The following is a 21,504-nucleotide window of genomic DNA, read 5'->3' as shown; positions in this document are numbered from 1 at the left end:
GGTGGTACCAGCCCACTGAGAAATCTATGTGCCAAGCAAAGGAATCGGGACCACAGGAGGTATCAGTTGCCTCTCTGGGGGCACCATGACCAAAGCAGTATTTTAGACAGATGAATATGGGGCATCCAGAGCCTGGATACTAGTTACTGCTGCATCAGTAGCAGCTGCTGTTTACTGAGCATTCAGCCAGGCAACTCTCAGAGGCCTGGTGCTCCTGAACCTTACCCCTTGGTGCTAGCTCCATCCAGAAGAAGAGGCATAGAGGAAAACTGCTCAAGTTCCTAACACGGGGAAATGCCAAGATCAGGGTTCTAAGCCACACCCAGGCAGTTCCAGACTTCCCAGTCTTAAATCGAGGTAAGAAGGGATGGAAGGGGGAAGGGGGCAGATCAGGGAATTCAGCGGCAGCCTGGGTAAATGAGAGGTGAGGACCTCAGCCACCTGAAGGGGACAGAGTGGTGGTAGCTGGGAATCGAGGAGAGAAGTCTAACCTGATTTCAGGTCCTGGTTGGACTAACCCATCCTCCTCCTGGGGAGGGCCTGGAGACATCATAGTTCTACCGTGACACAGGATGAACACCAGCAGGGAGTGTCCCAGGTGCTCAATCACATTTGTCTGGTCCCTCCTATCAGGTGCCACAGCCCATTTAGACCAGGGGCATCAAGTGACTTTCTACCTGTAAATTCTGAGTCTGTTAACTTCCCTGGGAATCCTCAAACATTTTCTCTGTGGTCCCCAAAGGATTTTTCCTTGGTGAAATCCTGCAGGGGAACCCTTTGTGGAAATGGACACGGGGATTCCTTTTTCCTCTGTCCCCTGGGTTGGCAGTGAGATGGACCTCACTGTACTGCTCTCTACGTGAGCTCAGCAGGACTCTCAAGGAAGCAGACAGCCCTGGTGGTGGTGGACAGCTCCCCCAGGGAATGTCTTCTCTCTGCACCCCAGACCTCAGTCCATGGCTCCAGCGTGCAGGCCGACTGTTCTACCCCAGAAGATGCTGCTAGAATTTCTGGGGTCACAATGGATTTCCTCAGCAGAACTGCCTGCTCCACCCTGACCATCCTTCACTGCTCACAGAAAGGACTCCCCTCTGTGTGGCCTTCCTCTGGGATTAGTGTCATGGAGCCCAAAGCCTTCATGAATACCAGAGGTGATGGGGTCACAGCATTTGGATAGTGGTAGGTGTCCCTGCAAGCCAGATCCCAGACACCTAGTCACACTTTACCAGCCCCCCTTATTCTCCAGTGCCCTGGCTCCTAAGCCATAGCCTCTTTCTCCCTCTTTGGGGTACAGGGAAGCAGTGGGCAGGGGTGGCAGGGTATTGTGTATGAAACACCCTTTGCATATGCCGAGTCTCAGACTTGATCTCTCTTCTGGACTCGTAAAGATTCACCCCTGGACTGTCTAATGACTGGCTTGTTCCAATGCACCCACCAGGTTCCCTTGACTCCCAGTCAAGATTTAACCATCAGTGTGACCTTGGGAGAGTCATTTCCTCTCTATGTCTGCTTTCCTACCTGATAAGACGCTACCTGTCCGGTTGTGAGAATTAGTGGAGTTTACACACACGTGAATATTCGTTGTTTAGAATAGGGATTGGCGTGGAACATCCTGGGCTCCCAGGCTTAGCTATTGTTGTCCCATCTGAGCATGCTCTAAATTCTAAGTTGTCTCTGGCTCCCGAGCCAGCAGATCATTGTTTCTTTGGGTCAGTTCATCAGATCCCCTGATGATAAATCTAAGAACAGATGTTTTCTAAAGCTCATTGCAGGCTTACAAGGACATTTGGAAAATGGTCCCAAACCAAAGAAAGGATGATGCCTGGTTGCCGGCTGCTGTGGTGGCTGGTAATCACAAAAGTTAACAATGGCCTCCCTTTGATATTAGTCCAGAGCTTCAGTTCATAAAATGGCTCAGCGAACTTACTCACTAGATCATCAGTTTGTGGGTACACCAAGTACACAGTTCTGTCCATTTATCCCAGAAGCTAGGAACAGGGCTGGGATGCAGGCACAGGATGCTTCCCTTTCCACCATATGGGGCAGTTTATTCTCTCCTTGACTTCCCTTGGGTGGGATTGGTTTGTCCCTGCCATGTAGAGTGAGCAGGGTTTACTCAGGAGCCTAGCTGCCCCAATATGAATCCCAACCCTATCTATACCAACCACACGACCTTGTGCAAGGGACTTAACTACTCTGCGCTTCAATGTCCTCATCTGCAGCTGGGGGTGTTATCAGTCCTGACATGAAAGGCTTGCAGTAGCTCTTTGGCCCACAAAGAACAGTGCCTGTGGGTGAGTGCTAGGTATATACTAGGCATGTCCACTACCAGGCAGTCCTGCCCTCCTCTGAAACTAAGGACAGAATCTAGGTCGTTCTCAACTGCACCCAGCACACAAAGGGCTCCTAGAAGGGCCTCAGGGGACATTTGTGGGGGTGCGTTGACAGACAGGAGGTCACACCTGCGAATGCATTTGGTTAGAATCAGGTGACTTCCGTGACCCTTCTCATTCAGACATTTGAAGGAGCAATCGGGACCTAACGCACAGATTTTTCCTTTTTTGTGGTTGTTGGTATGGATGTGATTCTGAGGGCTGTCAGGTGGGCATCAAGGTGCTTGCCAGCTGCAATGTAGGTCGTGGGGACCGCCACCTTGGGCTTTGTCATAGCTGCAAGCGGGGGGTCTGAGAGCTCTGGGGAGCTCTACCCTGGGTCACCTGCCTTATTGACCACAGCTCAGTTCTTAGCGGATGCCGCATGGCCCACGTATGTTACCCCCATCAACAGTAACCACAGAGGTAAATGGCATTGTTCCCATTTTGCAGAGGAGAACACTGAGGCTTGTAGAAATCAGGGCTAAGACTGCTTGACCAGAGATAGGAGCTGCCAGTTGAACATTCAACACTTGGGGTCCTGGTCTCAGGCTGCCTTTCCCATGAGCCTCCTGGGTAACAAGCTCTCCTCCCCAGTCCTGAAGCTGAGAAGGCAGAATTCCAATAGCATTCTGGTAGAGCAGGGAGTGCTCTCAGATCACCTACCTGTGACTTCTCAACAGTATAAATGCTGAGGGTTAGGAGTGAGCAGACCTCTCCCCCAACTCTAGCTGCTAGTGGTTAATAAAGCAACTCTTATTAAAACTTAGGGGACCCTGTCCAGCCAAGAAGACCCTTATACATCAGCCAATTAGACCCTGGTACGTTGCAACCAGGCTTCAGGACCACGAACAGGACTCCCGGCCACAGTCAGTTTCTCTTCGGCAAACAAATGATGCCCAGCTCCTCTCAGGTGCAGGGATTACAGGAGCTAAGGAAGCAGACTGCTAGGCAAGGCAGCAAGCACCAGAGGGCGCATCTGTGATGAGTCCTTCTCAGTGAAACTGGCTACAGAAATGGGGCTAGGGAGCAGTCGGGGTCCACGACCCTGAGGCAGGAGGGACGGCCTTGCAGGGGACTCACTTCATTCTCAGCAGATGAAAGGCAAGAGGGACTGATCCAGGCTGCTGAGTCATGTCGACCCAGAGGACACAGCATCATTTTCCAGCCCATCTAAGGTACAAGTGAGCTCACAGTCGGGAGACCTGAGTGCTGGTCTCCTAGGCTTGGTCCCGTTGGCTAGTTACTATTCTCCATGTAGCATACAGCATTCCAAAACGACTGCCCGTGTTGATGCATATTTGGAGGCATTTAATATGGACTTGAGAGAATGGCCAGGTTATCCTTCTAAAATATTTATAGGCTATTAGACATATCCCTCAAGGGAAGCTGTGACCCTTCTTCTTCTTCTTCTTCTTCTTCTTCTTCTTCTTCTTCTTCTTCTTCTTCTTCTTCTTCTTCTTCCTCCTCCTCCTCCTCCTCCTCCTCCTCCTCCTCCTCCTCCTCTCTTTTTCCCTTTTCTGTGTTAAAGTATGTATTCTGGATATTTTAGGCAGAATTCCTCAAAGTGTATTTAAGGCTCAAGAATTCCTTAAAGTGCTGTGTAGTTTCTTTTGAATTTCCAAGCTCAACACAAACAGGTTTCTTTACTACAAGGATACCTAGGGCCCTGTGGATCACTCAGGAGAAGAATGCAGGTTATGTTTATCATACTGTTTGACTGTGGAGCTCTTTGGGAAAAGGCCTTAGGGACTACCCTGCCCAGGGATGGGGGAGATGACGCCGAAAGCCAGTGATTTCGTCCATTGAGTCCTTCTTCTGGCTTAGGGTAGTTGGATGGAGGGCAGGCTCGGGAAGCAGTCTTATTGCACCACTGTGCACTGAGCACAAGCCAGGGATCTCTCAGAGCCACAGAGAAAGCAGTGGAGTTGTGAAGACGTTGCATTCCTCAAACCCTCTTCCAGAGCCGTGGCTTGCCTGTGGAAAGGGTTGTTCGGCCATCTTCTGGTCTCAGAGCCCAGCTCCAGCCCCAGTGAAGACATTGAGAAAATCAAGACTGTTAAGTATCATATGTGTAACCCTTTATCTAGTGAGGTGCCTGATATTAACATCATGCTCTATTTACTTTTATTTAAATCAGGTTACAAAGCATAGATGACTCTGTGTGTGTGTGTGTGTGTGTGTGTGTGTGTGTGTGTGTGTGTGTATGATGAAAGTTTATGTGCTGTTTCTGCTTAACAAACTCAAAGGAAATAGAGTTGACAGAAAGCCACACAGCTCTTCCTTGCTATTCTTAGAACCCGCAGTCTCCAGGAGGAGCTGTGAGAGGAAGTTACAACTTCTTCACAGAATCAGGACCTGAATTTTATTCATCCATCACTTGTACTTCTTCTCATCACCACGCTGTGGCGCTGTTGACAGCCACTTCTACCGGGTCTGATCCTCATAGATCTTAGAGGCCTGGAAGGGGCCACTACTCCTGTTTGTGTGGATGGTGGTTGTTTCCTTTCCTTTTCTTTTTTTCCCCTAAACTCGGGCAAAGGGATTTCTCATCATGTTCTCAGGGGTGAGTTCATGATGTTTGGCTCCAAGAATCCCATGCCCCACCCCTAGCAAAACATCTTCCCAAGGATGACGAATGTGACCTCTCAGCAGAAGCTAAATACTAGCACTGTAACTGCAATCTGCAGCGGGGCATCCCTCCAAAAGGAGATCTAACCTAATAAGATCCTTTTTAGGTCAGTGCAAGCCTTTCTGATTCCCTTGATGGAGTGCCAAGTCACCAAGAGAACTACCACAGAGGAGCAGGAAGCTGAGTGTGGTTGGCTCAGCATTTATTAGTTCATGATTCCTAACCACAGGGCCTGGGACAAGCGACCTGTTTTCTCACCTGCAAAAATAGGTGATGTTAACTACCTCCCAAGAATGGTGTGAGAACATAAGAACATTTAAGAATAGCACTTAGAACTGTGTCTCACACATCGCAAGCAATAACAGCTGAAATTATCATTATTTCCCGGCAAGTCTGCTGACTGGAGTGGGCCTTGCATGCAGAAGGCTCTTAAAAATACCATTGGCTATCAGGCCATCAAATGGTCACTGGCAATGCTGGGTCTCGGTTTCTAATATGGGGTAAGAATTGTTATGAGAAGGCACAGTCTACTGCAGGGTCTCCTCATCGGGCTCCCTGGCAGCTTATCAATCTTTTTCCAGCAGTAGAGAGAGAATTGGCCTAGAATGACATGGGCCCAAGTGAGGCATCTTATGTGAGTCACTTTTATGCATATTTTTACGAAAAACAAATGTTAATGCACAGACTGTTTATTTTAAAAATGAGTCCTGCGTGTTAAATCAACAGGAGAAGTTGTGTTCTTAAAATTGTCATTAATATAAATAAACTTCCGCCCTCTAGCAGATCAAATATAAACAATCCCAAATTCTTAAAGAAGCAGAACAATACTGGCAAGTCTCTTTCTTTTAAAGATTACAGTGTTCTGTCTGCATGTATGTCTACAAGCCAGAAGAGGGCGCCAGATCTCATTATAGATGGTTGTGAGCCACCATGTGGTTGCTGGGAATTGAACTCAGGACCTCTGGAAGAGCAGCTAGTGCTCTTAACCTCTGAGTCACCTCTCCAGCCCCCTGGCAAGTCTCTTGAACAATCTTTGTGTCCAACATTGAGTGAGGGACTTCACCTTCCCGAGAAAAAGCCTAGCCCTGCCCATTGAGACCTCACTGCCTGAGTAAAGTCTCAGATACTCAGTCCTGACCTGACAGCCCAGGCTGGAATCTGGAAAGCCCAAGCAGTGTGGGCAGAAGCTGTACGAGAACTCTCTCATGGACACTAGGTTAGCAAGGCAGAGAGGTGTTCAGGGCCTCACAATTGGAGGATTAGCCAAGGTGTGAGGAATGAGCAAAGGACATCGGGAGATTACCCTAACGGAGCCCAGGGTCTGTCAGAGAAGAATTGTTTTCTAGAGTGTTCCTCTATAGTCAATGGGGGGATCTGGGGTGCTGCCCATATGAGCGGGGAGATATGAGTTTTGGTCCTGATGTCTTTATACATCAGCTTCCACTCAGAGCAAGTGCGAGTCTCTGGGTCCTCATTGGCTCGTTGTTCTCAGTAAACATTGAGGGAAATGCTAATCGGGGACAGACGGGGGGGGGGGGGGGGGGCTGCAAAAAGGACAAATGTGGTAGGGGATGGAAGACACTCAGGAACCCGAGACTGCCACCAGCCTCGGGCAGGGAGAGGATTGGCTCTTTTCTGCCATGCAGAGAAGACGTGACCACTGCCAGTGCCTCGGGATGCTCATCGCTCTCATCAATTTACTCCCCCATTCAGTAAACTCAGAGCATCTTCCTCAAAGGGAGAACGGCTTTGTGTGACAAGTAGTGTGACCAGTGCCACAGGGACATTTAGGAGCACTGGGGACACATACAAGGGCAGGGAACTGGATCAGAGAGGCTTGAGGATCCCCAGGGGGCGGGGAGGAGGAGGAGACCATAACTTGAATCCGATAAGCACAGCTGATGGAACCTGGTGGTACTTAAACTCAACACCGACCAATTATTTCCAAAATAACAGCTTTCTAAAACCTGGGAAGGGCTACATGTAATTATGCCCCACCCTGGCAAACCCAGTTTTTGGCCTAATCCTCTTTCTTGGTTATTCAGCCAGGATTTATGGAGCATCTATGACATGCTAGGGATGGGGCTTGGCTTGGACAGATACAAGACAAAGAAGACACCCTGTTAAGTGCTCTAGAGGGGAAAGCCAAGAGGATGGGAGGCGGTATATCCTGGACCCAATGTAGCTTGGGACAGGGAAGGAGCAGGTGACAGTCTCTCTGCCAGGCAACTTTGGAGGTGCTAACAACAGGAGCTCTTTGTAATCAGAGTTGTCTTTCATTCACCAGAGAGACTTCTGTAATAACTCGAGGTAGCTGCCACAACTCCTTCTGCTAGTTCAATAGACTTCTTTAAAATATTTTATTATTTTTAACTCTGTCTTCATGCATGGGTGTGTGCACATGAGCACAGGTGCCCACGCAGGCAAAGGATAGTGGATTCTTTGTGGCTAGAGTTACAGGCAGTTGTGAGGTCCTGATGTGGCCGCTGGAAACCCAGTCCTCTGCAGGAACCATCTCTTTAAACCCCCAGTAGGCTTTCCTTCCGCCATTTTTAGATGGAAGGCCCTGGAAGGTAACAGTGATGGGACAATCTGCATTCTCAAAGGAAATGGCATTGATGCCCCTGCCCCATGCCAGGCCAGGTACGGCGTGCTCTGGGATATGTTTTTGTTTGTTTGTTTGTTTGTTTGTTTCTCTTTTGGTTCTCTTAGGGACTGTAAAGATGTTTTCTGTCCCCCCAAATACGGAAATCTGACTCAAGGATGTCACCTGACTATTGAGGGATGAACCCAAGATTTGTGCTCTGAACAACATGCCCCCAAAACCACAATCTCTTCCCTCCTGATCGTTTCTGGAGATAGGAGTGCCACAAGGGCCTTTCCTTATTGATATGTCCACTCTTCTCTGCTTTTAGCAAAATTCTGGGACCTCTTCTGCAGAGCTGACACACTCGCTGCCCTCACCCCTTCCCCGCAGCTTGGGAATCCTGAGACAAGAACCAGTGAAGAACAAGAACTGGGCACTGGAGGACCTGGTCATGGAGGCTCACAGCTAGCGCCAGGGACAGGTGCCAGTGTTGGGGTGCAGGAAGACTCGCAGGTCACAAGGGCCAGGGAAGAGGGCGAGAGTCCTCAGATTACTCAATACATGGCTCCACAAGCAAGATCGCAGCAGGTACCTGCTGAGGCTCCTCAAGGAGCTGCACTTGTCCAGAGCTATGACTCGTTTTAAGAAGTCCAAATCAACCCCCCAAAGCAAAATGAAGCCTTAGCATCTCGTGGAGCCCCAGAGCTGCTAGCGATGTGACTTGTCCCCGTGGTCAGGACCACACAGAGCCCGAGCAGAGGGCATTGGATGAGGGCCTCACTCTGGGTCCAGCTCCACGGGGCGCAATGAACAGTAACTTCTGCCGGGCCCTGGTGGACCGCGGGGCTCCCAGCGGCATGCAGCTGGGTGTCGTGGCCCCTGCAGGACAGACGCCGCTGGCAGCCACGGAGCCCCTGGGCAACGTCCCCTTCCTGCTGTACCCTGGCCATGCCGAGCCGCCTTACTACGACGCCTACGCTGGGGTGTTCCCCTACGTGCCCTTCCCCGGCGCCTTCGGGGTCTACGACTACCCGTTCGAGCCCGCCTTCATCCAGAAGCGCAACGAACGCGAGCGGCAGCGCGTCAAGTGCGTGAACGAGGGCTACGCGCGCCTCCGCGGCCACCTCCCCGGCGCCCTGGCGGAGAAGCGGCTCAGCAAGGTGGAGACCCTGCGCGCCGCCATCCGCTACATCAAGTACCTGCAGGAGCTGCTGAGCGCCGCCCCCGACGGCGAGCCACCTGCAGCCACCTCCCCGCAGCCCGCCTGCGTGGGTCAGGGCAATGCGCCACAACCCCCCTTCCTGGTGGCCGAGGGCAGTGGGTCCTCCTCCTTCTCCTCTTCGTCTTTCTTGGAGTCAGAGGAACCCAGTCTTTGATGGGGCCAGAGGCCTCGACTTGTGTCCCTCTAGGGAACAGTATGGGGGCCTTCTGGTTGATCTGTGTCGGGCAGGACAGTGATGTTCAAGGTCTGTGCTCCCACTTCCACCCACTTGGGCCAAATGTGCGAGCCCAGGGTAGAAAGGGCGAGATAGGGATCACCGGGAGGTGGTGAGTGCAGTGAGGAGCGGAGCTCTGAACGGCTCCTGGACCTTGACCGCCTCTTAGCCTTAGCGCGCCTCTACTGTCCACCACGGCAACAAGTCCCCTGGAAGCCTGCAGCACTTTGTATGCGATGCCTGGATCTTCCACAAGATGGCCTCAAATGCTAGTGGGGAGCTTGATTGCCTCTAGAGATCTGGAATGCGTGTGTGTGTGTGTGTGTGTGTGTGTGTGTGTGTGTGTGTGTGTGTGTTTTACACACACGCACTTCTGTCGCTGGTGCTGGTTGACTTCCTTGACAGCAAGTGATCACCTCCGCTCTCCCTCTCCCACCGTTGGGTATAGTCTTCTGGTCTTTTCCCAGGTTAAGGACTTTCATCCCTCCCTCGCCCCCAAGACTTGGAAGCTTCTAGGGTCCACTGACACTGTGTTTACACCAAGGGCTAAATAAAAGGATTGTTGAGTTTTGTGACTACTGAATTATTGTCTGTGCCCACTCCCCACCTTGTTCCTCTTCTTCATTTGATTCCCCAGCCCAGAATACTTGCTGCCAAGGTGTATGGGGTGTTTGCTAACTTATACAGTCCACTAAAATTTCTAGAGAGCTTAATGTATGCTGTGACTGCGCGATAGAGCTGTCAGGGTTGCAGAGAGAAAGCATACAAACCTTGCATAATGAGAGATATGAAGGGCAGGGGCCATGTAAGAGCATGCACGTTCAAGGTTGCCTGGGAGTCTTTCACTTTAATGGGAGGGTGGCTGCATTTTTTTTTTTTTTTTTTTAAGTTTTTCAAGACAGGCTTTCTCTGTGTAGCTTTAGAGCTGTCCTGGATAGTAATCAGTTTTCCTGTGTCCTGCCTGGAGGGAGGCCAGGACAAATCCTACTAGTGTCCCGAAACTGCTTAGTCCCAAGTAAACACATAGAGCCTTATACTAGTTACAAACTGGATGGCCTATGGCTCAGGCTTCTCGCTAGCTAGCTCCTATAACTTAGCCCATTTCTATTAATCTGTAAGTTGCCACGGGGCCCTGGCTCACCCGTACTTTTACATCTTGCTTCTTCTGGTGGTGGCTTACAGTGTCTTTGTTTCTCTTTCTTCCTCCTGCCTCTCTCCAGTTGGAATGAACCACCTAACTTTATTCTGCCTTACCATTGGCCAAACAGATTTATTTATCAACCAATCAGAGCAACACATATTCACAGCATTCAGAAAGACATCCCACAGCACTGGATCTCGCTCTATAGACCAGGCTGGCCTCGAACTCACAGAGATCCACCTGGCTCTGCCTCCCGAGTGCTGGGATTCAAGGCATGCATCGCCCAGCTGGTGGCTCCATTTCTGACAGCAGAAGGCATGGAGGTCCAGGGCTGATGCTGACAGACACTGAACCTGGAGTGGGTGGAGATATGCTGAGCTAGGCCCAGAACCTCCTCTGGATAGAGCCATGGAGCTGGGGTGGGGAGAAATTTAATCTTAGCATGAGGGACCTATCTAGTTTGTGGCTCCACACGGCAGGCTCCTCTTCCTGAACCCCATTGTCTAGCTATAAAACCTTCCTGTCTCCCACTGCCCCTGCCCTGCCTCAGGCCTGGGGTGTAAATCACCCCTTTACACCCAGCCCTTGCCCTCCTTGGGGGCAGTTTGGGATGTCACTGGCTGGACTGGAAGGAATGACAGCTGCCTGGGCTCAGGAGCTTGGGCTGGGCAGCACGGGCTAATTTTACTCGCTGGGAACAGAGAGAGTAATCCTCCCACCCCCACACCCTCCCTGTCTGATTGCCTCAGCAGGACAGGCTCAGTCAGGCCCAGTCCCCAAGGTGGGGGCATTGGGGACACAGGGAGGAGAGGGCCGTGGGCTGGGGGAGAAGAGAAAAGAGGGGTGTCGGGGAAGCCATGGAGCCGTCCTCACCCCAGGATGAGGGCCTGAGGAAGAAACAGCCCAAGAAACCTGTTCCTGAGATTCTGCCGAGGCCACCCCGAGCCTTGTTCTGCTTGACTCTCCAGAACCCCCTAAGGAAGGCCTGCATCAGCATCGTGGAATGGAAGTATCCTTTTTAGCACCTGAGCAAGCTGGAGTGGGGAGCGGGGGAGGCAGGGGAAGGGTACAGGGCCCTCACAAACTCAGGCGTCTAGCATCAGGGTGATTGGGCTCTTGGCAGGGGATTCATCTAATACCTCAGACCAGCATAAGGAATCTTGGTAAAGGCAGGAAGGAAGGTCTCCACCACAATGGAAAGAAGAGCTTCCTGGGGCCCCCGAGGAGACCACTGAGGTCATAGGTGACAGCCAGAGAGAGAGCTATTGATCATCTTGGGAAGAGCCTGTGGCTCGTGGGAGTTGTTTCTAAGTATGCCCAAGTCTCTATCATCATGGGGCACCACTCAAGATTTTGAATAAGAAGACCAAAGAGGTAGAAGCTCTGGAGGAAATCCTCCATGGGGGTTTGGGGGTGGGGGGAGGTGGGGGTAGGGATTGGGAGTCGGGGGGGGGGGCAGGTGACGTGACAGTCCAGAACAATTTCCAAGTCTCAGTTACAAATGGAGCTGGTGAAATGCATGTGAGGGAAGGCCTACTCTTAGTGGTTCCTGGATGCTGGCAAGCAAACTTGGGTGTTTTACCTCAGAAGCAGTGTTCTGGTGACAGGGGCCTTGATCTCTCTTTGGGTTTGTGTGAGTTCTGGAAGAAGAAGGATGAAAATATCTGGGTTATTTGGGGGGGGGGGAAGGAGGGGCTGCAGAGAGGAGGCCTGTGTGAGTGGGTTCTGAGAGTCAGGGATATTTGAAATATTTTTGACATGCTCTGGAAGAGTGGGATTCCATCAGCTGTGCCTTGGAGAAGAAAGGGATAACTGGAAGGGGTAAGGGACATATGGAGCCACAGAGAGACAGTGGGTCTGGGGTCAGGCCTGATTCCATAGCTGCACGGACTCCCCGTCCCCTCCAAACCCTCGCCTGTCTCCTGTGAGGGCGGCTTCCCCCGGGCAGGCGCTCCCTTTCCTCCACTCTACTCTGTGGCCCCTCCCCCGTCCCATCTCTCTTCAAACACTGAAATGGCCGGGAAGAGAATGGGATTTTTATCAAACCTATCTCCATAGCATGCCTTCTGCTTCCCAACCCTAACGATATGCCGAAGACTCTGTCTCAATTTCCCTTCCTCATATTTGCTTTCTGAATGACCAGTATGTCTGGAAGGGTGGATTCCCGAGCACCCTTTGGAAATGGCTGCTGCTGCAGGGCAGGGGTATCTCGGAAGAGGATGTGTGAGCACAAGCCTACACACAAGAGTGTGTGCACAGAGCTCCGAAAGTCTGGCTTTCCTCCCCATTTCCCCTCTTTTCCAGTCCTACTGAACACACATCAACCCCCAGCCTCCCTGGCCATTTTGGGGGACAAGCCCCCACAAATCATCTTGTAGCCTGATTATTAGCTTTACAGGGATTTCTAGACTGGCCTTTAGCAGTCTCTTCCCCTCAACCCTATACATCCCACAGATGACTCAGGGGCTCTCCTTAACCCTGGCATCAGACCCTTCGAGACCATCATCTTGCTCACCATCTTTGCCAACTGCGTGGCCCTGGCAGTGTACCTGCCCATGCCTGAAGATGACAATAACACTCTGAACCTTGGCCTGGTAAGAACATCTTCCCATCCTTCCCTTGAGCTCCCCAGCCCTGGCTGGGAGGCACCCTGGGGCTTTGCTCTGGTGGGAGAAGCTGGTGCCTTGGCTCCCTAACAACACAGACCGATGTCCTCATACTGCCGAGCTGCTCAGTGGCCCTGCGGCTTTACCAGACTGAACCTGTGCAGCTCAGTTCCATGATATCCATCAGTCAGCATTCACCATGCCAAACACCCAACAGGCATGAACTCGGGGAGCTTTCCCAAGAACTACCCAAAGTGGTACCCCCTGACAGATGTGGAAGCTGGGCCACAGCAGGGTGAACCAGGGATGCTGAACACGAGCCTCCTCCCCTGGATAGAATCCCACTGAGCTCACCTACTAGGGGTATAAGATATAGAAATCTGCAGAAAGGGCATGACAGACCTGAAGTGTCTCTCTCCTACCCTGTCACCAGCAACACAGCAAATTCTGTACTGAGTAGTTTTCATTAGTGAATTCTTGATCTTCCACAGTAATCTCCATGGTATAATATTAGATTCTATGAAAACAAAAAAGTAAGCAAGTAAGTAAGTAAATAAATAAACAAACAAACAAAACCCCACCCATGGTGGCTAGAGTTTAGGTATGTTATATAGGATAGCCCCCGTATAAGCTTCTAACAGGGCCTCATACCCTGGTCTTACTGACTTTGGAACTTGCTCTTCTATTTATTTTTAAAATATTTTTATTTTCAAATTATGTGTATACTTGTGTGACTTTGTGTGGGCATTTACAGTATCCTCAGAGGCCAGAAGATGACATTGGATTCCCTAGAACTAGAGTTAACATGATTATGAGCTGCCCAATATGGGTGCTGGGAACTGAACTCTGGTACCCTGCAAGAGCAGTACTGACTTTTAACCATGGAGCAATCTCTTCAACCCTTCTGTTGTTGTATCGCTAAGATGGTAAACAGAATGCGGACTCCTAGAGAAGTCCACTGAGAAACAAAGAGCTGACTGGGCATGTGACTCAATGTTGGGATACTTGCTTCGAATCCAGAAGGCCTAGAGCTGCACTCTAGTACCACAAAAACTAACCAACAGGACACAACAATGGAGCTCCATTCTCCAGGACTTTCCCCTGTACTGGAACCACAAGGCTTGGAGACAGGAGGCCTGTCTGCATGCATCCAGGGCCTGAAAGAAAAGTGTGTGTCTCTGCCTCTCCTCAGGCTGGTTTCCATGGTAATCTATTCTGAATTGGGGAGATGCTGGGTGCTAAATGTGTGCTTGCTGGGAATGGAAATAGCTGAGTTCCTAGAATGGAGAGAGAGGGGGGTACTAATGAGGGCAGGGCAGCATGGCCTCTGCTGCCAGCAAAGCTGCTGCGTGCAGCCAGGGCCCAAAGAAACTCAATGATCCATGTCCATGGGTTTAGGGAGAGTTCTTGGTCCATCCCATACTTTATGACTTGGTAATGTGGTACCATGTGTACTTTAAGAAGTTGAATCCTGCCAGGCAATGGTGGCGCATGCCTTTAATCCCAGCACTCGGGGCAGAGCCAGGTGGATCTCTGTGAGTTCGAGGCCAGCCTGGTCTACAGAGCGAGTTCCAGGACAGGCACCAAAGCTACACAGAGAAACCCTGTCTCGAAAAGAAGGAGAAGGAGAAGGAGAAGGAGAAGGAGAAGGAGAAGGAGAAGGAGAAGGAGAAGGAGAAGGAGAAGAAGTAGTAGTAGAGTCCTTTTGGTGTTGTGTGCTTAGGATCCTGCCACTAGGAAGGTGGAGACAAAAGCATCCTCAGGGCTCACTGGCCAGCTGTCCTAGCTAAATCAGTGAGCCCTAGTTCCTAGTGAGAGGCTCTGTCTCAAAAAACAAGGTGGCCAGCTCCTGGGGAATGATACCCTAGGTTTGTCCTCTGGTCTCTACATGCACACACACAAATGTACACTTGCATCTGCACACACATGAACATGTGTACATACCCATATGGACACATGTGTATGTATATGAATACAAACACACAGACACACAGACACAGACACAGACACAGACACACACACACACACACACACACAGGAAATTGACTTTTTTTTTGGCAAGAAACTGCCTTCTTTTAAGGACATTAAACCACACCTTAGGGATTATGCGATCTTCCATCTTGAAACAAAATGGTTTGTGGTATATCCCTTTAGTCTGTGGGCTGGAACTGCAGCTTTTCAGTCAAGTCTAGAGCTCCAAGACATACCATAGTGAGTGTGCTGGAAGAGGGCAAGCTGGCCAGCATCGCCTGTGGGATAAGCCAGCACACCCTGGGACACTGACCACCTGGGAATAACTCTAATCTGAACCCCCTAATGTGAAGTCCAAAGAGAATAGGCCACACCCAGGGTCAAAGGCAGCTTCTGCCCAAGGCCTCCGAAGCATCCTGAGGTCTCTTCACCACCACTTGTCCATCATATGTTCATCTCCCCAAAACCCAGAAGAGGACAATGAGAGAGACAGAGCAGACTGAGCATTTATCTCTTCCTTATTATTTTGGCTACTTGGGAGCCTACAGGAAGCTAGCAATATTCCAGTTGCCTATGACAACACTTAGCTTTTAAAAGGGGGAGACTCCAGGATGAAATCTGCATTAATTTTGTTGTTGATTTATGAATATATATTTAGTACCTATGATAGACCTAGAAATACTCCAGAGGTGCCATTGTGAACCAAGAGGATGATTCCCATCTTCACAGAGCTCAATTAATTTAGTCAATTTCAAAACAAATAATACAATGAATTAGTTAAATATGTGCTTAAAAATTAAATGAGAGGCATGTGAGGTCTGAGGAAGAGAATATAAACTAGTCTTGGGGGTCAGAGAGACTCCCCAAAAGACAGACTGTTTAACCCAAGGACTAGAGGATGCAGCCAGGGCCAGCCTTGTGGCTATGTATCTGTTCAGAGCTCCACCACTCTTGGAATGCATGCTCCTGGTCATGGCACTGAAGCTTTAATTTCACCTTGGAATTTAAGTTTTGTAAGGAGAGTCCACTGGGACAGTGACCCATACTCTGGGAGCTTGGACACTCAGCTCCCATTCACTCAGATTCTGCTACCTTCTGACTCAAAGCACAAGCTCTTAGATTCTTCTCTCCTGGGGCCCTGGGCTCCCTGGGAGTGGGCAAGGCCTGATTAGAATTCAGATCCTTTGATGTCTCTGAGATGGGCATGGTCGTGGATGTCCCTACCTTGGGCTGGCTGTGCCATAGCCCATGCAGTGGTCTGCTCTGCAGAGCTGAAGTCCAAGGCCAAGCCCCCGTCGAGGGACACAGTGTCTCCTGGAGGGGAGGTCCAGATGCACTTAGGTGCTCACCACAGGTTGCAGTAGCGGATGTGTGTGATGGGAACGCACCGGTTCCCCTTCTTCACATCTAGCAGCTGTTGGGATCGCAAATGTTTCGGGGTGAGGGTAGTGGAAGGAGGATTAGCAGGGGTTTGCGAAGGTCTGACCTCACCCGTACAATAGGCATTGGCAGTTAATGCTATGGTAGATCGAGAGAGATGATGCGGAAAAGGTAAATAGCTACTTGGCTTGTTTGTTTTAACACCTTTATGAACAAGGGATTGCCTACTTTTTGAACAAGAAGGCCTCCATTTTCATGTGAACGGAGTCCCTGCCCTCCCTCAGTGATACAGCACGTGTTTGGTGAGGGGTGGGGTGACATATGCCTTCATGGTGCTATGGGAAGGGCTCAGCAAAAAGAGGGTTTGGGTTGGCCCTATGTGGGCAAAAGAATGAATACAAGACTAGAGAGCCCAGGGTAGCATTTTTTTAAAAAATTAATTTATCGTTATTTCCTGTGCATTGGTGTTTTGCCTGCAGTCATGACTGTGTGAGGGTGTGGGATCCCCTGGAACTGGAGTTATAGAAAGTTGTAAGATGCCAGGGGGTGCTGGGAATTGAACCCCAGTCCTCTAGAAGAGCAGCCAGTGCTCTTAACCACAGAGCTATCTCTTCAGCCCATCAGGCAGCATTTTAAAAGCTTTCCAGGCCACCCCATGGGGCGTGGACTAGGGTGAGATGGGAGCTAGGAAAGGTACGCAGAGTTGTCCCTGAAGGAACTCTAATAGGCACTGGAGATGGAGATGGATAAGAAGGTAACCTTGAGAAAGATTTATGAAGTGGGCTGGATGGACTTGGGGACTAACTGAAAGAGGGTATAGCAGAGCTTGGAGAAAACAAGGATGGCACTGGGATTTCAGGGTGGGGATAGTGTCACTCAGCAAGACGGCTTGGGGAGTAAGGTAAGTTCAGACTCAACCATGTGGGATACAAGTACCTATATCTACACCCCGGACAACTGGTTCTGTAGGCCTGAGTATCTGGTGACAGAGCTCTCCTGCTGTGGCATGTGCCGGACCAGCTAGGATGTGGGACAGGCAAAGATGTACAAGCCAAGTATGAGAATTGGACCCATGATTATGACTGGGTGCCCTGGCACTTGTCTGAGGGGATGGACTGTCCCCTCCAAACCCTTCCAGCATTCCAGGAGGGTATCAGGCCTGTATTTGGGTCTGGGGGACCCCCCTGATTCTGCCTGTTCTATGTCAGCAGGGGAGCCACAGGTTCTCTCTGAACAGTAGAGGAAACTAAGGCCCAGATAGAGCAAGGTGTTGTGGCAATACACAGTAGCAGCAATCCAAAGGGTAGCAAGATGAGGATCCTGGACAGCCTTATGACCCGGGTGGATGGGGGTGTGGGCTCTAAACTCAGCCACATTGGAGGAGTGGGGTAGCATGGTGATTAGGGCAATGGATGGATCTGGCCTGGCCCCTTCATGGAGATATGCTCTCGGACATGTGTGATCTCCATGTTCCTTCAGCATCCTGGTTTGTGGTGAGATAACCTGGCATACTTGGGAGAGGTTTCTGTGTGAATGAGGGTCTACTAGGCTGTAGTGCCTGGTACACCAACCTTAGGAGCTTCATGTTGAGGGTCCACTTCTTCAGAGTGGGTGACCCAGCCAGGCAGCCCCGCTCACTAGATCCCAAGGTTGTTCTAGAATCCAAGGATATAGTCCTCAATAGCTTCACCAAATGATTATGTCAGATAAAAGAAAATCCTTCCTTCTGTTGGGGAAATGTAGTTCGGTGACAACACGCCAGCGTAAGTCCCAGGTTTGATCCCCAGTAGTGTGTGTGTGTGTGTTGGGGGGGAAATCCCTTCCCCCAACCTGCCCCCTGACCTTGCTCTCTTTAGCCCCTCATCTCTCTTTGAGGTCCCAGTGTGTCTGACCAGCCTTCCTAGTTCCCCACCATCATCACGGCAACAGCAACACGGTGCTTGCCGAGGGCTCCCCTTCTATCCAGTATGGTTCAGACGCAAAGAGGCTAAATCACCGCCCGGTGCAACTGGCTCACAGGCAGGCCTGTGCCTTTTGCAAACCATTCTGCACGGGAAGAGACAAGGCAGGGGAGGAAGCAATCAGAGTTTGGGCTCCTCACTGTAATCCTGCTTCTCCTGACTCCTGGAACTGCTGCTCAGGCTAGAAAAGATGCTCGGAGTGTCCGCTCCACCCTCCGGGACTGGCTTGGCACAGGGGTGGAGGTGGAGGTGGGGGCTGTGGTTCAGCCCTGCTCAGCAGTCTCCCAGGACAATGGAGGCCGAGGGAGAGTACCCAAAGGGATTCCATTGTCAGAGAAGTAAGAAGATGGGCAAACATGCAGCTGGGAAGCAAGACCGGAGCCCAGGGCCTGCATCCCAGCCCAGCCACAGACTCTCCGGCCCTGCCCCAAACCCAAGCTTTGAAAGGGGTCTGCCCCTAGTCTGACTTCAATTGAACTAAAAGGGACTTTTGGGAAGGCCACCACTGACCTTAGGGGGACCCATGAGAATCTCAGTGATGATCAGAGTCCCTCATTAATGATCAGAAACAGATTGCTTTTGATATAACCTCTTCTTTCACCCTCAAAGAAATCGAGTGTCAATGTGTGGCTTTCACAAAGTGAACCGTACTGATTTGCATACAGGAGAAACACGCGGCAACAGTAAACCCAGCTCATAAGACAGCAAACAGGAGGGTAAGCCTGGTCCACAGAGCTCTGGAGGAGGCGGGGTCAGTGACAGCGGAGAAAGGACCTGCAGGACTAGTGGGGTATGCACAGCCCAGGCGAGAAAACTAAACCCCGGGGGCTGTGTCTCCATTGGGAAGAACCCATCTCTGTAAGACCCAATAGTGAGAACGAAACATAGGAACCCCTCAAGGCAGTGGTTTTCAAAGGAGGGACATGAGGTGGACCTCTGCCCATCAAGGGACATTTACAATGACTAGAATCATGGCGGTGGGGGCAGGGACACATGTACCGGCCCAGGACAGCCAGAATTATCTAGCCCCGATGTCAGTTAGGGTTGAGGATGAGAGACCCTTCCTTGGACAGTTAAACAACTTACAAAGTTTTCTGTGGTGGGGCTGGTCAGATGGCTCAGTGGGTAAGGATGTCTGCTGCCAAGCCCGATGACCCGGGTAAGATTTGCCAGGACCCACATGGTGAAAGGAGAGAACCAATTCCCAACAGTTGTCCTCTGGCCTCTACACTCATGCAATGGCACACTCACTCTCCTCCAATAAGCAAACAAACAAATGTTTAAAAAATATTAATAATAAAATTACATCCTGACATCTGGCAGCCTGCTTCCAAACTCTGGATGATTTTTTTCTAACAGCCGTAGGAGACATTGCCTGCTGTGTAGGGCACTGTGAGTTGCTCTCCAGACTACCACCCATTCAGCCCCTCCTTGGCTCTAGAGCAGACAGCCCTAAGCCATCATAGGACACATCAGGCCTCCGCCACATTCCTGGGGTTCAGGTTGCCACCCAGTGTCCTCCGCAAGGCTGGAGGCTAAGCCTCTGGCAGCCGGGGCATTTATCTTTTTATAGGGTCCAGAATGTCCTGCTGATGCCTGCGGCCAGTGGCCCACTCTGCCTCACCATCTGGGGAAGCTAGGCTTTCAGCAGGGCCCCACTCTGGCCTTGCTTTCAGAGCACAGGAACCAAGTTGTTCTAAGACAATCTGGGGATCTAGGGACTGCCTGGCTGGGTCACCCACTCTGAGGAACAGAGGGACTCTCAACATTTAGTGTGGACATAGTGTGCTCCCAATAAGAATCTGTGAAGATAAAACGGATTCACCCCAGAGCTCGTCCTCTTCTCACTGTGTGGGCTCAGCTCCCTTTCTGGACACTGTTCCTTGCCGAATCTGCCCCCTGACGGATGAACCAGATGGGGCTAAAGAATAAAAGCTTTGGGAGAGTCCCTGGTATGAGCCACACTCTGCAGCCTTTCGGGAACTCTAGGGGGAAAGCCAGGAGCGTTCAAGTCAGACAGCCTGCGCCTAAACTCAGTCTACACTGCCCCGCCTGTGAACAGGGGCGGGCACTCCCCCTTTCAGAACCATTAGCTCCCTGTGACCTCACATACAGCCTGGTCCATAGGTGTTACATAACCAGAGTTCATTCCTTTGTCTTCTGCCCTTCCAGATAGCCCATCATCACAGTCAAAGTCATACTGTGCCCAGGACTGAAGGGGCAGTGTGGGGTTGTGGGCAGGATCCAACAAATGCCTGTGGATGCCTCTCCCTTTCCAGTATATGGACTGGCGGTTGAGACTGTGGAGTTTTGACTTAGACTCTCTGCACACATACTTTTAGCTCTGCCATTAGGCTGTGTGTTTCTAGAAAGCTGTGCATCCCTCTCTGTGCGTTGACTTACTTATCTGTAAAGTGGGTGTGACAATGCTTGGTGTGCAAGGATTCCATTAATGTGTGTGGCTAGGACAGGTCCCGGCGTGTAAGTGGCTGCTTTATTAAGGCTTAGCTGTTCTTATCACCCAAGACAGTTCCATCCCCAGCGCTCCTAGGTTAGGCCTCCGGCTTCCCCCCACCTCCCCTCCTGTCATTCAGCCCCGTCCCCAGAGGTAGACAGTCCCAACATGTCAGCCCACTTGACCTGTAGAAGCTAGTATGGAGGAGGAGCAGTGGGGTGAAGACCCCCCCAACACACCCAGAGACGTAGGGTGGCATGAGGGATCCACCCAGACCATGTCCATTTGAGCAAGGGTTCACTCACTAAATATAGCAACTTCGCTCACTCCTCAACTGCTCATTTTCCAAACCCTCTAGAATGAAGTGTCAGGGAGAGTCCAGGCCCAGAGAGGGGACAGGGGTTGAGGAGCGGCCCAGCAGGCTGGCTCACCAGAAAAGTGTTGGCAAGGACTGGGGGTGGGGTAAGGGCCCAATGCTCGCACCAGACCCCTTATATTATATATTATATTATATATTATAGTCTCTTCTTCTTATATTCTTGCTTCTCCCACGTAGGAAAAAGGGAATATGGCGCTTACATGAGGACTCAGCCGCAGTCCACTGTCTTGTTTGCCTGTGAGCTTATTTGAGAACCTTCATGAGTTCTGAGCTCACTCCCTGCTTCCCCTGAGCCTGGAGTACAGAAATCACTGGCCGCAATTGTTCTTGGTGATGGTGGTTTCCTGTCTGTCCTGAGCTGAGCCTTTTCCAGTGCTAAGGTCACAGGCCTTCTGTACTCTTTTTGGGACGGGAACCTGAGCAAAGCTGAACGGACCCCACTTTTGGGGGTCCTAGGGCCTTCAGACCCTGTCTTATCTTGCCCCCCACCACTCTGTGGACCTCTCACCTTGGGGGCAGGTCTCCAGCCTTAAGAACCAAAAGTGGGAGATCATGCCACAGACTTATTCCAATAATTAGTAGGC

The 21,504-nt window shown here is 50.8% G+C and overlaps 2 protein-coding genes across 2 annotated transcripts in view; both read left to right on the top strand.

Moving 5' to 3' along the window:
- Positions 1-8,397: 8,397 nt before the first annotated feature.
- On the top strand, positions 8,398-8,967 carry Ascl5 (achaete-scute family bHLH transcription factor 5). Its single transcript, XM_036202013.1, has one exon. It carries the CDS (start codon positions 8,398-8,400, stop codon positions 8,965-8,967), a length of 570 nt encoding a protein of 189 aa, XP_036057906.1.
- A 2,058-nt stretch (positions 8,968-11,025) lies between these two features.
- The window catches only part of Cacna1s (calcium voltage-gated channel subunit alpha1 S), a 66,550-nt gene continuing 56,071 nt past the window's right edge, over positions 11,026-21,504 (top strand). Inside the window, exons 1-2 of the mRNA XM_036202223.1 lie at positions 11,026-11,177; positions 12,657-12,762. Coding sequence (XP_036058116.1) covers positions 11,026-11,177; positions 12,657-12,762 — 258 coding nt within the window. The remainder of the gene's footprint in view (positions 11,178-12,656; positions 12,763-21,504) is intronic.

The sequence above is a fragment of the Onychomys torridus genome, chromosome 11 (genome assembly GCF_903995425.1).
Source record: "Onychomys torridus chromosome 11, mOncTor1.1, whole genome shotgun sequence".
NCBI lineage: Eukaryota > Metazoa > Chordata > Mammalia > Rodentia > Cricetidae > Onychomys > Onychomys torridus.
Note: the sequence above shows the minus strand (reverse complement) of the source record. Positions and strands in the feature narration are given on the sequence as shown.

Excerpts from the sequence above, each read along its gene's own strand:
- Ascl5 (XM_036202013.1), top strand. The coding sequence starts at position 8,398 with ATGAACAGTAACTTCTGCCGGGCCCTGGTGGACCGCGGGGCTCCCAGC.